Here is a 12,712-nt window from a genome sequence, read left to right as displayed (position 1 = left end):
ATACCGAAAGGAAATACGTTTCGGACAAAGGTTTCGTACTTTTCAACGCTCCGCACGACCGCGCAACACGATTATTACGATATCTGCTAATTTCCGGCTACCACTCGTCGGATGCACAATCTTCGAGATTCTACGACCGATACGTGGACGAATGCAGGCAGGATGCCGATAAGCGAAGCCGGAGTGTTTGCACGAATAAACTTTCCGATGCGTCCTCATTTAATTAATCTCATTTAGCTCGCTCGTTAGCGGTACAAGCGAGAACTCGGGAACAGGCGCAAGTTTGCTCGCGGCGCGTTGCTCTCGCCGGCAAGCGAGAAATTTTTCCAGGCCCGATAGCGGCGTGTTGCCTTGGTTAGCGGGCGACACCTCCGGCCGCAACCGTTGCCCGTACCAAAGTCCGATCGCGGCGTGTTGCTTTTGTAAGCGGGCGACACCTCCGGCGGCACGCGCCGCCCGTGCCCCAACTCCGATCGCGGCGTGTTGCTTTCGTTGGCGGGCGACACCTCCGGCGGCACGCGCCGCCTTGTACCCCAAGTCCGATCGCGGCGTGTTGCATTCGTTGGCAGGCGACACCTCCGGCGGCACGCGCCGCCCGTACCCCAAGTCCGATCGCGGCGTGTTGCTTTTGTTGGCGGGCGACACCTCCGGCCGCACAAGCCGCTTTTTTCAAGTTTGCTCGCGGCGTGTTGCTTTCGCCGGACGAGCGACAAATTCTTCCAAGTTTGCTCGCGGCGTGTTGCTTTCGCCGGGCGAGCGAGAAATTCTTCCAAGTCCGTTCGCGGCGTGTTGCTTTGGCCGGCGAGCGAGAAATTCTTCCAAGTCCGTTTGCGGCGTGTTGCTTTCGCCGGCGAGCGAGAAATTTTTCCAAGTCCGTTCGCGGCGTGTTGCTTTCGCCGGCGAGCAAGAAATTTTTCCAAGTCCGTTCGCGGCGTGTTGCTTTCGCCGGCGAGCGAGAAATTTTTCCAAGTCCGTTCGCGGCGTGTTGCTTTCGCCGTCGAACGTGTGGAGTTTCGTCTAACCGACAAGACGAATCCCCAAGCCGAGGGCTGAGTCTCAACAGATCGCAGCGTGGTAACTGCTCTACCGAGTACAACATCCCGCCAGGTACCTAAGTCGTCTAAAGACGATTCCGAGTCTCGACATCGAACTTGCGAAACCCATGATCGACCGTTAGACGCCGTGCCGTCGTAGCGGTGAGATCCCGGCGACGGGCGATGGCGCCGTACGGCAAACCGGGCTCGTGCGACGACCGGCCCGAGTACCGGCCGCCTAGTAGTGTCACATTGTTTTGACACATTGCGCCTTTTGACTCACGAGACTCCTAGAGATATCATTGCCACCTTCGACTGGAGAGGATACGGCTTTAGAGGCGTTCAGGCATAATCCCACGGATGGTAGCTTCGCACCACCGGCCGCTCGACCGAGTGCGTGAACCAAATGTCCGAACCTGCGGTTCCTCTCGTACTGAGCAGGATTACTATCGCAATGACTAGTCATCAGTAGGGTAAAACTAACCTGTTTCACGACGGTCTAAACCCCTCACGTTCCCTGTTGGCGGGTGAACAATCCGACGCTTGGCGAATTCTGCTTCGCAATGATAGGAAGAGCCAACATCGAAGGATCAAATAAGCGACGTCGCTATAAACGCTTGGCCGCCACAAGCCAGTTATCCCTGTGGTAACTTTTCTGACACCTCTTGCTGAAAACTCTTCAAGCCAAAAGGATCGATAGGCCGTGCTTTCGCAGTCTCTATGCGTACTGAACATCGAGATCAAGCCAGCTTTTGCCCTTTTGCTCGACGCGAGGTTTCTGTACTCGCTGAGCTGGCCTTAGGACACCTGCGTTATTCTTTGACAGATGTACCGCCCCAGTCAAACTCCCCGCCTGGCAGTGTCCTCGAATCGGATCACGCGGGAGTATTAAAGGCGATCGGCCGAGGCCTCACGCCACTCTGACACGCTTGGCTCTAGAACACAGTGACCGCCGGGGCGCGAAGCCCTCGGGGCACGCGCTCCGCCTAACCGAGTAAGTAAGGAAACGATGAAAGTAGTGGTATTTCACCGGCGATGTTGCCATCTCCCACTTATGCTACACCTCTCATGTCTCCTTACAGTGCCAGACTAGAGTCAAGCTCAGCAGGGTCTTCTTTCCCCGCTAATTTTTCCAAGCCCGTTCCCTTGGCAGTGGTTTCGCTAGACAGTAGATAGGGACATTTATTATTTATTATTTGTTGCACCCTTCATTTCGCGGCTCCCAATGTTATATCATATCCGCTTGTTTTATCTAATGCTTAATTGTATTCATCTAACTCGTTCACATAATGTGATCGTATAGGTTCAAGTGGTTATGTATAAGTTTATTTCTTTATAGAAATTTATTAAGTTCATTATTGGCTTCTTAGCCGTCAGTAATTCGTACTAACGTTTCCATCCCCGCCACGTGGAGGCGAGCCATTCTACTCAGCGAAACCATTTCCATATTTCATATGTTTTTTCAATAAAAACAACAAATTCTTTGTAACTTTCTTTCGTTTTAATAAGTCTTTCCATATCAGAAAGACATTCATTTCTCAATTCCCTAATTCGTTCGTTTCTTAAATGTTCATATTTTATACAAGAGAAGATAATATGATATACTGTCTCCTCATCATCGCAATAGGGACAGGATGGTGTTGAACTTCACCCCAATCTGAATAGTCTATCGTTTGTAGAACCGTGACTAGATAGTATGGAGAACATCTTCTGATTTGGAACGAACCAGGGATTTTTTCCCACGAATGTCACATTGGGAATATAGGTATATGTAATACGGCCCTTGAGCGAATTTTTCCATCTGTGTTGTTACGTTTCTTCTAACTTTTTAACAACTTGGGACTTTAATGTTTTTATGTACTCCTTTGTTCTTTCTTCAAAAGTCGTTTTTATTTCCATGTTATCATAAATAAAATTTTTATTTTTCTTAATATTATAAAATGCAGCGTCTTTAACAGCTTGCAAGTCAATAGATAAAGTACCAGTCAGAGTTTGTAGTGCTTCAGTTGATGTTGTTCTGCAGATATTATTAGTTGCTAATATAACAAAGCGCTGGGCAGCGTCCAATTGCCTTCTAGCGTGAAGTGAGTGGCTCTTAGATACCACGCCCCCACAGCATATAGCATAATTGGCAGTAGAAGAGATTTATATAACAGTTTTAAACATCCTCTTCCTATTCTCCATCTACTTCTATTGACTCTTTTAATTTTAGCGAATATTTTCCTGACTTTCTCCTTAGTATATCTTATATGCGGCAAAAACGATAGCTTTTCATCCATGTATACTCCGAGATACTTTATTTCTGTACAAAATTTTATCTTTTTTTGCCCTAAGAAGACTCTGGGCTTCCTTTCAGCATCCAAATTCCCTTTTAATAACACAGCCCTTGTTTTATTTTCCAATATTTGTAACCCGCTATCCGTACTCCATTTCATTATCCTGTTTATTTCCTTCTGCGCCTCTTCCTCTAATTGTTTCCTGAATTTTCCTGGCACTAGGATTAGAATATCATCCGCATATGCTATGTATTCAGATCTCGTTTCAGCTTCAGTTTTTTGTTCCACTAATAATTGGTCCATAACTATGTTCCATGCTGTGGGCCCAAAAATGGAACCCTGAGGACACCCCTTACTCAGGAGCTTGGATACCCCCAATTCACTCTCCCGGCTTGCCAATTGTACCTCTCGATTCGAGAAGTAATCCATGAACACCTCAAACAACTTCCTTGTGCAGTGCACACTCCTAATCCTGTCCAAAATCCCAATCCAAGAAAGATTGTCGAATGCTCTACTTATATCGACAAATATGCCCATTACGTACTTTGATTCGGCCGATTTCACGCTGCTGACCGCTCTGCATATTGCGTCCTCCGTTGATCGTCCCTTTATGAAGCCATATTGATTGTCGGAGCACATTTCTAGACTTTCGTAAATTACTTTGAAACGTTGTACCATGATTCTTTCGTACACTTTCCCAACAAATGACAACAGTGAGATTGGCCTGTACGATTTAGGATCGCTCGGATCCTTTTCAGGGCTTTTGAGCAGCAGTTTTAAATCCGCCTGTTTCCATTGCTTTGGAAAGCTGTTTTTATCAAAGCATGTGTTGAAGAGTGAGTAAAGTGCGTTTGGTGCTGCCTTCCAAACTATTTTTAATATTTCCGCTGTTATTTTATCCGGACCAGGAACTTTTTTCTTCTTTGTTCTTTTAATTGCTTCATCTATTTCGTCCATTCTTATTTCCTGTTCCATATTGTAGTTTAAGTATTCGCTATATCTGTTCTTTATGTTTTGTGAATCCTCTGCTTCTGTACTTTCCTTTCCATCCGGCATTAATGTTTCCAAAAGTCACTTCGCCGATAAAGTCCAATCAGTTGTAAAATCGCTACCTAATTTAATCGTACTTAGGATATTACTATTTTTAATCTTTCCCATCATTAGCTTGTATGCCAGTCCCCAAGGGTTTTTCGTAGTGTTCCGGTTCACGAAATCATTCCACGAGTCCTTTTTTGCCTTTCCAATCTCTCTCTTGTAGTCCCTTCTTAGTCTGCAGTATATATCAAAACTGTATTCATACGCCTTTTCATATTTAAGTTTCCTGTACCGTTTACAGCTTCTACGAGATGCCGCCAATCTTTTCTTTAAGTTGGTCAGTTGTTCGCTCTACCACGGTACTGTTTTCCTAGACAGAGGTCTTCTCCTACTTAGATTGCTACTGCATATAAGATCAATCTTTCTATTAAATAGATTAACGGCGTTCTCCGGACTTGTATTTGTGATTTCTTTACAAAAGGTCCCATTGAGTTCTGATTTAATAACATCGCCAAACTGATCCCAATTGACCTTCTTTAAGTTATAGAGTTGTCCTGTGATTACCTGATTTGTTTCTGAATTTTTATTGTTGTTATGTTCAAAGTATATACAATTATGGTCTGAGGAAGTCATTTTCGGGAAGACCTTCCAATCATTAATATCCTTCAGGACTCCACTATTCACCACAGTCAAGTCTATATTGGCCTCTCCTATTATAGTAGAGAACGTTGGTTCGTTTCCAGGCTGATTCAAAATGTATACATTTTTATTTATTAGGAAATCCTCGAGTAATTCGCCTTTCGCGTCGTTCTCTTTGCAGTACCAAGTTTTGGAGTGAGCATTGGAGTCCATTGATATGATCATGTCGTGGCTTTTGAACGTTTCTATTATAGTCTCCAACTTATTAATAAAATAGTTTAGCTCCATGGAAAATTGACAATAAACTGATACCAAATATAAGTTTACTTCATTATGTACTATATGTGCGCAAGCTATATGTTCGTCCGTAAACTGTTCGATTTTTGTGACAGTTATTTCCTGATTATATACAACTATAGCAGCTTTTGTATCTGTCACCTTATTACTTTGAACAACTCTTGCACCAAGTGAAGCGCAGCCTTTGACTTGTCCTTGGAATACGTATGGTTCTTGTATCAGACACACATCAATGCCTTGTTCCTCTACTTTTAATCTTAATTCGTATGATGCCGTCTGCGAACGGCCAACATTTATTTGAAAGAATTTTATCATTATGTATAATCTATTTTATTCTTTACGATTTCAGTTACTCTTAGATACTCCGGGCATCTCTTGTCACTTACAGTATGATGTGTGTCTTTCCTTTTAGCTCTTGTACAATTAGCGCAGACTGCAGATTTCTCTCTCTCTCTGAGCAATTGGTGCTTATATGGCCCGCCCCCCCCCCCACAGTGTCCACAAGTGGGGGTCTTTTCCTTGCAGTGTTTAACACTGTGGCCTAAGCCTAGACAACGGAAGCACCTAGTCAAGGCTAAGTAATCATTAACCTTGTATGATCTCCAGTCAATATATAGTCGTTCTTGCTCCAAGAGTTTTCTTCTTATCTCTCCTGTCACCTCTATTACCCAGTTATTAGTATTTCTGGTTTTAACAAATGTGTTGTATCTGTATTTAACCCTGCTTTCATTTTCCTGCTTGGCGATTCCAAGTTTTTCAACATTCTTAGACCAAAATTGTTCCATAAACTGCTCCTTTGTGACCGACTTTTCTACGTCATATACTATCATACTGGGTCCAGTTTTCTTAGGCAGCTCTGTTTTCAGCCCGCATTCATTGTCTTCTATTATCTGCTGGATCTTTTTTAATTCGTTTCCACCTTCCGTTTCCACTAGAATGCCTCTGTCTCCCACCTTTCTCATTCTTTTAATCCTTATTTCTTTAATTAACGGATTCATTTTCTTTGTAAGTTTTTCTTTGACATCCTCACACGTTAAATTGTCCTTTTCATTTAAAGGCTTAACAATCATTACCGAAGAATTAGTCTTGAATCCGCTTTTTAGTGTAGTACGTTGGATAATTTCTTTTTTTTCTGTTTCAGATGCTGCTGTTCCGGACCATGGAGTGAACGCCACTTGAACATAGGACATCGAACTGATAGAATTTTTCGATGCCAGGTAAGTACACTTTAATTTTTCTCTCTCAACGATACTCTCTTGTAATTTCCCTTCTAGTAGCACCCACTTAGACAATATGAACTTAATTGTATTCTTATTGATTTTATTGTTTTCATTAAAGAGAAACTCTTCTAGAGCTACTCTTTCAGATCTCACTTCTTCTAGCGTAACTTCCTTGTCGTCCTTTTCAACTTTCGGTGAGCCTTTTTGTTCCAGTTTCTCTCTTTCCACACTATTCGCACTGCTTTTTTGAACAGGTTCAGGAAAAATAAATACATTATTATCATCAGTTTCTCTGGTATTTTTTGAACTGGGGCGTTTTGTCGTTTTTTTTCAGCCGGAGAGTCGTATGCCTCCTCACCTTGTTCAAGCAAAGCGCTAAAGCAAGGCCTATTTATTCCTCCAGTTATTATTTTCGCCGATGGTGGTGGTGATCTGGGAATAGACTCCCTTCTCTTGAACGGGTCCTGTTCTTTATCTCCGGGTTTGTGTTTCATCGTTAACTTTGGTTTGAGTGTATTTTTAGTTTTTTCATTTTTCTCCATTTTTCATCCCACGAGTATGGTAGGAACAAGTATCAAGTGATTCAGAGCCTCCATGATATCACCAAGCCTAGCTACTCTGGGGGGTCGGCAGGTACCCCAGAGGGAACGTTTGCGACCGCGCTGTTTCACGTCTTCGTGGCCAAGCAGCCATCGGCACGTTGCCTTACACCTTGGCTTAAGACGTTTGGTGCATTCTTAGTCTGTCCTCTCCTTCCAAACTCATCCGGCAAAGTTGAACCTACCAGGGGCATAGCCCCCGCCGGCATGACTTCGAAGGTTTGTTCGCGTCGCATGCCCTAACATGCTCCTTCTCACTCCAATGCGCTCCAATACGTTCGTGTCACCGGAAACAAGATGGCGACTAGATGTTCGCGTCACGTTAGAGCATACTCTAAGGAGCAATTAGGAGCACGCTCTATTTGCCTCACCTTCGAAGGTGGTGCATTTGGGGCTATTTTATCGCGCATGCGTGTGAAGCTTGTACTGTAAACAGTATCCACTGCTCAAGAGTCGGGTAGTCCAATAACCTCGCTTTTATTATTCGGCTACGCCGTCACTGTCTTGATATTTCACAATGGAAACTTCTTTTAAGTATTCAGGTAAGAATTTTATATATGATGCTGATTACTTAAATACTCATAATACTTTTTATATTTTTACTTAATTAACTAATAAAATAAATTCTAAGAGATAGATTAAATGATTTTATTCTAAGATAATTTAAATTGCATAAATATTGTACTATATTAATAGTTTTATTTTTCAGCTGTGAAACCTAAACTGGTATCATTAAAATTAATTAAGCCTCCCCAGACTTTTGCGTGTACTTCTGTTGTAACTGCTACAACAAACTCGACACAGTTCCTAACCACAACTGCGCCTTTGGATTCTGTACTGAATAAAATAAGTTTTTCTACAATTCAACCTCAGACTATAATCCACGAGAGTCCTTCTGTTACAGTTCCTGTAACAAGCTCTATGCAGTACACACCTACAACTTTGTCTTCACTAGACTCTTCAATTGTGAATGCTTTACTAAATAAAGCAGGTCCTTCTGAAATTCAGCCTCAGATTAAAATCCATGAGAGTTCTTCTGTTACGATTCCTGTAACAAGCTTTATGCAGCACACGCCTACAATTGTGTCTTCATTGGACTCTTCAATTATAGACTCAGATAATGAAAAAGAGAATACTTCTGGTGTCAATAATGATGGCTATTTTATTTGGGACTATAAAACCATAATGTTGTTTTTCACAGAGTATGAACAGCATGAAAAAAAATTCCAGAAAAGAAAATATCAAAGTAAAGAGGCTATGTTTCAAGCGATAGCAGAATCCTTCCAAGAAAGAGGTTATGTGAATGCTACTAAAAATCACATGAAAAATAAATTTAAATTGTTGAAGAAGAAATGGGATAAACATATCAAACAGACCATGGGAAAAAATAGTTCTGGAAAAGGCACTAAACCTCTTCCATTTAAAGAGTAAGTTCTATCTTGTGTTTTCTGTATATAATTATATATATGATATTTTTGAATTAAACATTATAATTAATAGTTCAGTCGATTTGTTTCATATTTTTATTTTGTCATTCTTACAATATTCTGTTTTTATTAAGTAGTTAGTATTATATTTAGTATTTAACAAGTAAGTAATAGAATACATATGTATCTTTACAGTGAAATGATAAACTTATTTGGAAAAAGTCACAGTGGAGTGCCATCTTTTGTAGCTGGCCGCAATGGAATGGTTTCTCAAGAAGACATTTTGCAAAAAGTGGTCAGTCAACATTTGTCTCAGTGAGTAATCATCTCCTTAAAATGTTTTTTAATTCATTTCTAGATATATTTTTAGATATAATTTAAAATGTTTTCTATTATAGGAATGTAAATGAAGAACAATCTTCTATTGCACTAGACTCGCCACCTTCGACACCATCTGCAGTTAACAGTCAATCTCAATCAGTAATAGGTAGCAGCAAATCGTCCATGACGGATAGCAGTTGCTCATCTTTAATAAATACAAAAGCAAAAGTACGAGATGGCAAATTGGCGCATACTCTACAATCACTTAAGGAATCCATCTGTGCTGTGCTACAAAGAGAAAGTGATGCCAAACAAGAAACACGTACAAAATATCTGACGGAGCTTAAAAAATGTAATGAATTACAAATAGAACAATTACAATTGCAAAAAGAACGAAATAGTATCTTACAAAGGCAACTTAAGATACTAGAGAGAATAGAAAGTAAAAAATACTCAACACAAGAATTATCAGACGAAGAAGATTAATAAGATATAATAAGACTGAAGGTTTACTAAATTATATGTATACATAAGACATTCATAAAGTTTGTTCCTTTGCCTACTTAAAGGAGAAAATGTAGTAAAACACATTTATTAATCTTTTCTACATATAAATTCTGCGAAGTTACACATTTTTCCTGACAAGATCTGTCAGATATAGTAATTATAAAAATAGACACATTGTCTTTTAAAAAATGTTAATAAGATATTATTACAAATTTATAAAATTTATGAACAGTTTATTAAGTTTAATTTTAATTTTGTTAAAAGACAAGTGTGTTGGTTTTTACAATAATTATATCTTAATTAGATCTAATAATTAGATCTTTCATCATTGGGAAAAATGTGTAACTCTACAGGATTCAAAGGTAAAAAAAAGCTAATAAATGTACACATTTTCAATCACTTCATTTTTTACTTTATAACCAAAGTTACAAACTTTATGAACATTTCACGTAAATGAAGTTATATGTATTTAAAATTTATATAATTTTGTTAATTTTATTTAAAATTTTTATTTCAAGTTGAAATAACTTTTATTTTATTAAAGTTTATTTTAGTTTTTTATTTATTTATTTTCTGTTATTTTGATAAACAGCGTGACAAAGCTGTATCAAGCTCTGCAAGAGAGGAAAGCTACATTTACTTATTGAGTTCTTTTAGTTGAAAAAAGCTGCATTTATTTATTGAGTTTTTTTAATTGGGAAAAGCTGCATTTACTTATCGAGTTTTTTTTTACATAATAAAGCAGCATTATTTACTTGCAGTCAAGCGTACAAAACGTGATTGAAAATCAAAACTGTCATTTCTTGTTCAATTTACATTTTTTTGTTAATTATCGATAAAAAATCATAATAAAATATATATTTGCATTATGCAGTTATATTTCTCTATTTGTATGAAAAATAGGCGTATATGACAATAAAAGACTGATGTATGGATAAATTTTTAACAAAATTGTTTTATTTGTTGTCTTACATATTACATAAGAATTTATTTTATAAAATTTAATATCAAACTTTAATAATTTTTAATTAAAATGAGCTGAATAGAAGATATATAATCGTAATATTCATAATTATTAATAAATGAAATATATTTGTGTAATCGTTATGGTTATAATCGTTATAATCTTGAAACTATAATTGTACATTGTTTCCTAATTTTTATAACTAAAAAAACATAAATATTTGAAAGCACTTTGATAGTTTTGTACATTAAATACATATCATACATATTTTTAATTGAACGACACAGATTGATACAATGCAGTATGTGATATGTCGACGTTGACAACGACACGATATCGATATTTAAAAAAATAATAAACATAATATTTAAATATTAATATTAGAACATAATATTTAAACAAATTTATTTGGATACTCTTATTCAAATCATCGTTGAAACAGTTGTCTACATAATTCGTCTCTGAGATCGCGACCATGTCGATCATCATCCGGATCTTCATTTCTATCTGCTGCTGGGACATTATGTAACAATACCTGCGCATTTATATCAGCATGGTTGTCGACTTCAGGTTCTTCCATGTGTTGCAAATCATCCAAGTCAGCCAAATTGTGAAGAACGCAGCAAGCGAAGATGAATTTGACGATAAATTGCATATTCCTCAACTTGAGGAAATATAACTGTCTGAAACGTTGTTTCAGTATTCCAAATCCATGCTCAACTGAAATTCTGCATTGACTGTGTATACGATTAAAATTTCTTTGGGCCTGTGTCAAATGTCCATTATCCCGATATGGAGTAATTAATTGGAGAAGGCATGGATATGCAGCATCTCCAAGAAGTATGCTTCCATCTAAAATAAAAGCATGTATATTTAAAATTAACAGCTAAGGCTAAGGCTGCTTTTTGATATTCATTCTGCTAGTTGAAAATCTATATTTTATATTATGTACTACAGATTTATAATACTGGCAGTAAATATCAAAACGTAGCCTATGAAAACATTTACAGTGAAGTATATATTTTAATCATAAATCTTACAGATATGGCAATGCATAGTCAACCACATCTACATACACAGAAATATTGAAAAATGTTTCTTTTTTTAATCTCCTCCGGACTTTCGAATACAGAAACTGTTGACGCATGTCATAAATTTGTATAATCAATAGACTCTTATATTAATCGCTCGTATATCAACGGAAAGGTTCGATCGTTCGAACCGACACACGACAACATTATCGACCTTGTTCACCATCCCATGTGATAAGAGTCACGCTGTCACGTGTACATTTTATTTACTCCTATTCTTTCGTCGCTCCGATTCGCCGAAACAAACATCCGATCCCGAGAAAGAGAGGATTCCGTGACGAAAACTCGGAACGCTCCCGAAAACCGAGAATCAGATCTCTGCGAACCGTGCTATCGATCAGCTGCAAATACAAGTAAACATATGTTCGTTGCTGTAATCACTTTCCTCTCGGAGCGAGCCTTCACGAGGCTGTACAAGCCACCAGTCGATCAACAATAATTTGAATTAGAGCGACGCCGTCGCGCCTACTGATATCGACAACAGAAACTATAGATAATTACCAGTTCATATCTACAAAATATCTACGATTTTAACCGAATTGAATAAGAAATATAAAAATATTTGATTAAAATACAGTAATTAATTATGAATGTAATAAGTTCATACTTCCACAAAATATTGGCAAATCTTCTGGGCTTTATGACCACGACCTTTAGTCGTACGCACTAGTAACGGACCCGCGTAATCGACGCCGGTATGATTAAAGGCGCGTGAAGTCGGGTTCACGCGGAAATCCGGCAGGTCGCCCATAAGCTGTTCGGGCACGCGTGCATTCTCCCGTGTGCACACAATACATTGGTAGAGGACGGTACGCACAGTGGCGCGAGCGCGAATTAGCCAATACTGTTGTCGCAGGAGCGTGAGTGTGAGTTGCGGACCGGCGTGTAGGGCCGCAACATGAATCTGTTTGATAAGGAGGTGGACCAATGGATGTGATTTTAAAATTAGCGGATGTTTAGCGTCATCTGACAGGCTTGCGTGCTTTAATCGGCCTCGAACGCGTAACAAGCTGTCTCTGTCTATGTAAGGAGAAAGCGAAGCTAATGGACTAGTTTTTGAGACGCAACGTAGTTGTTTTAGGCGAGCTATGTCGTCAGCAAATAGATTGAGTTGAATCCGTCGAATCCAAAAATTATGAGCGGCGACCAGCTCATCGGACCGGAGAGCATGCGGGTGCGAGTGAGAGGCATCGCATTGTGTTTTCGTCTGGGTACGAGCGTTGCGAACGTTATATCACGCATTTTTTGACGCTTTGTTTCAGGATCCTTTTGGTACTGATCACGCACCATCTGAAGTTTTGT

The 12,712-nt window shown here is 39.3% G+C and overlaps 1 protein-coding gene and 1 pseudogene across 1 annotated transcript; one reads left to right on the top strand and one right to left on the bottom strand.

Annotated features, from left to right (window-relative positions):
* Window positions 1-1,029: 1,029 nt before the first annotated feature.
* Window positions 1,030-2,957, bottom strand: LOC146724431 (large subunit ribosomal RNA; annotated as a pseudogene).
* Window positions 2,958-6,833: 3,876 nt separating this feature from the next.
* Window positions 6,834-10,184, top strand: LOC146724430 (uncharacterized). Its single transcript, XM_085479907.1, has 4 exons — window positions 6,834-7,642; window positions 7,810-8,527; window positions 8,723-8,842; window positions 8,926-10,184. The coding sequence occupies exons 1-4, from the start codon at window positions 7,618-7,620 to the stop codon at window positions 9,332-9,334; spliced, it is 1,272 nt and encodes a 423-aa protein (XP_085336033.1). The 5' UTR covers window positions 6,834-7,617; the 3' UTR covers window positions 9,335-10,184.
* The last annotated feature ends 2,528 nt before the right edge of the window (window positions 10,185-12,712 follow it).

This window comes from Nylanderia fulva, unplaced genomic scaffold (assembly GCF_048542155.1).
Source record: "Nylanderia fulva isolate GAGA-0341 unplaced genomic scaffold, ASM4854215v1 Scaffold1323, whole genome shotgun sequence".
In the NCBI taxonomy this organism is placed as follows: domain Eukaryota; kingdom Metazoa; phylum Arthropoda; class Insecta; order Hymenoptera; family Formicidae; genus Nylanderia; species Nylanderia fulva.
Note: the sequence above shows the minus strand (reverse complement) of the source record. Positions and strands in the feature narration are given on the sequence as shown.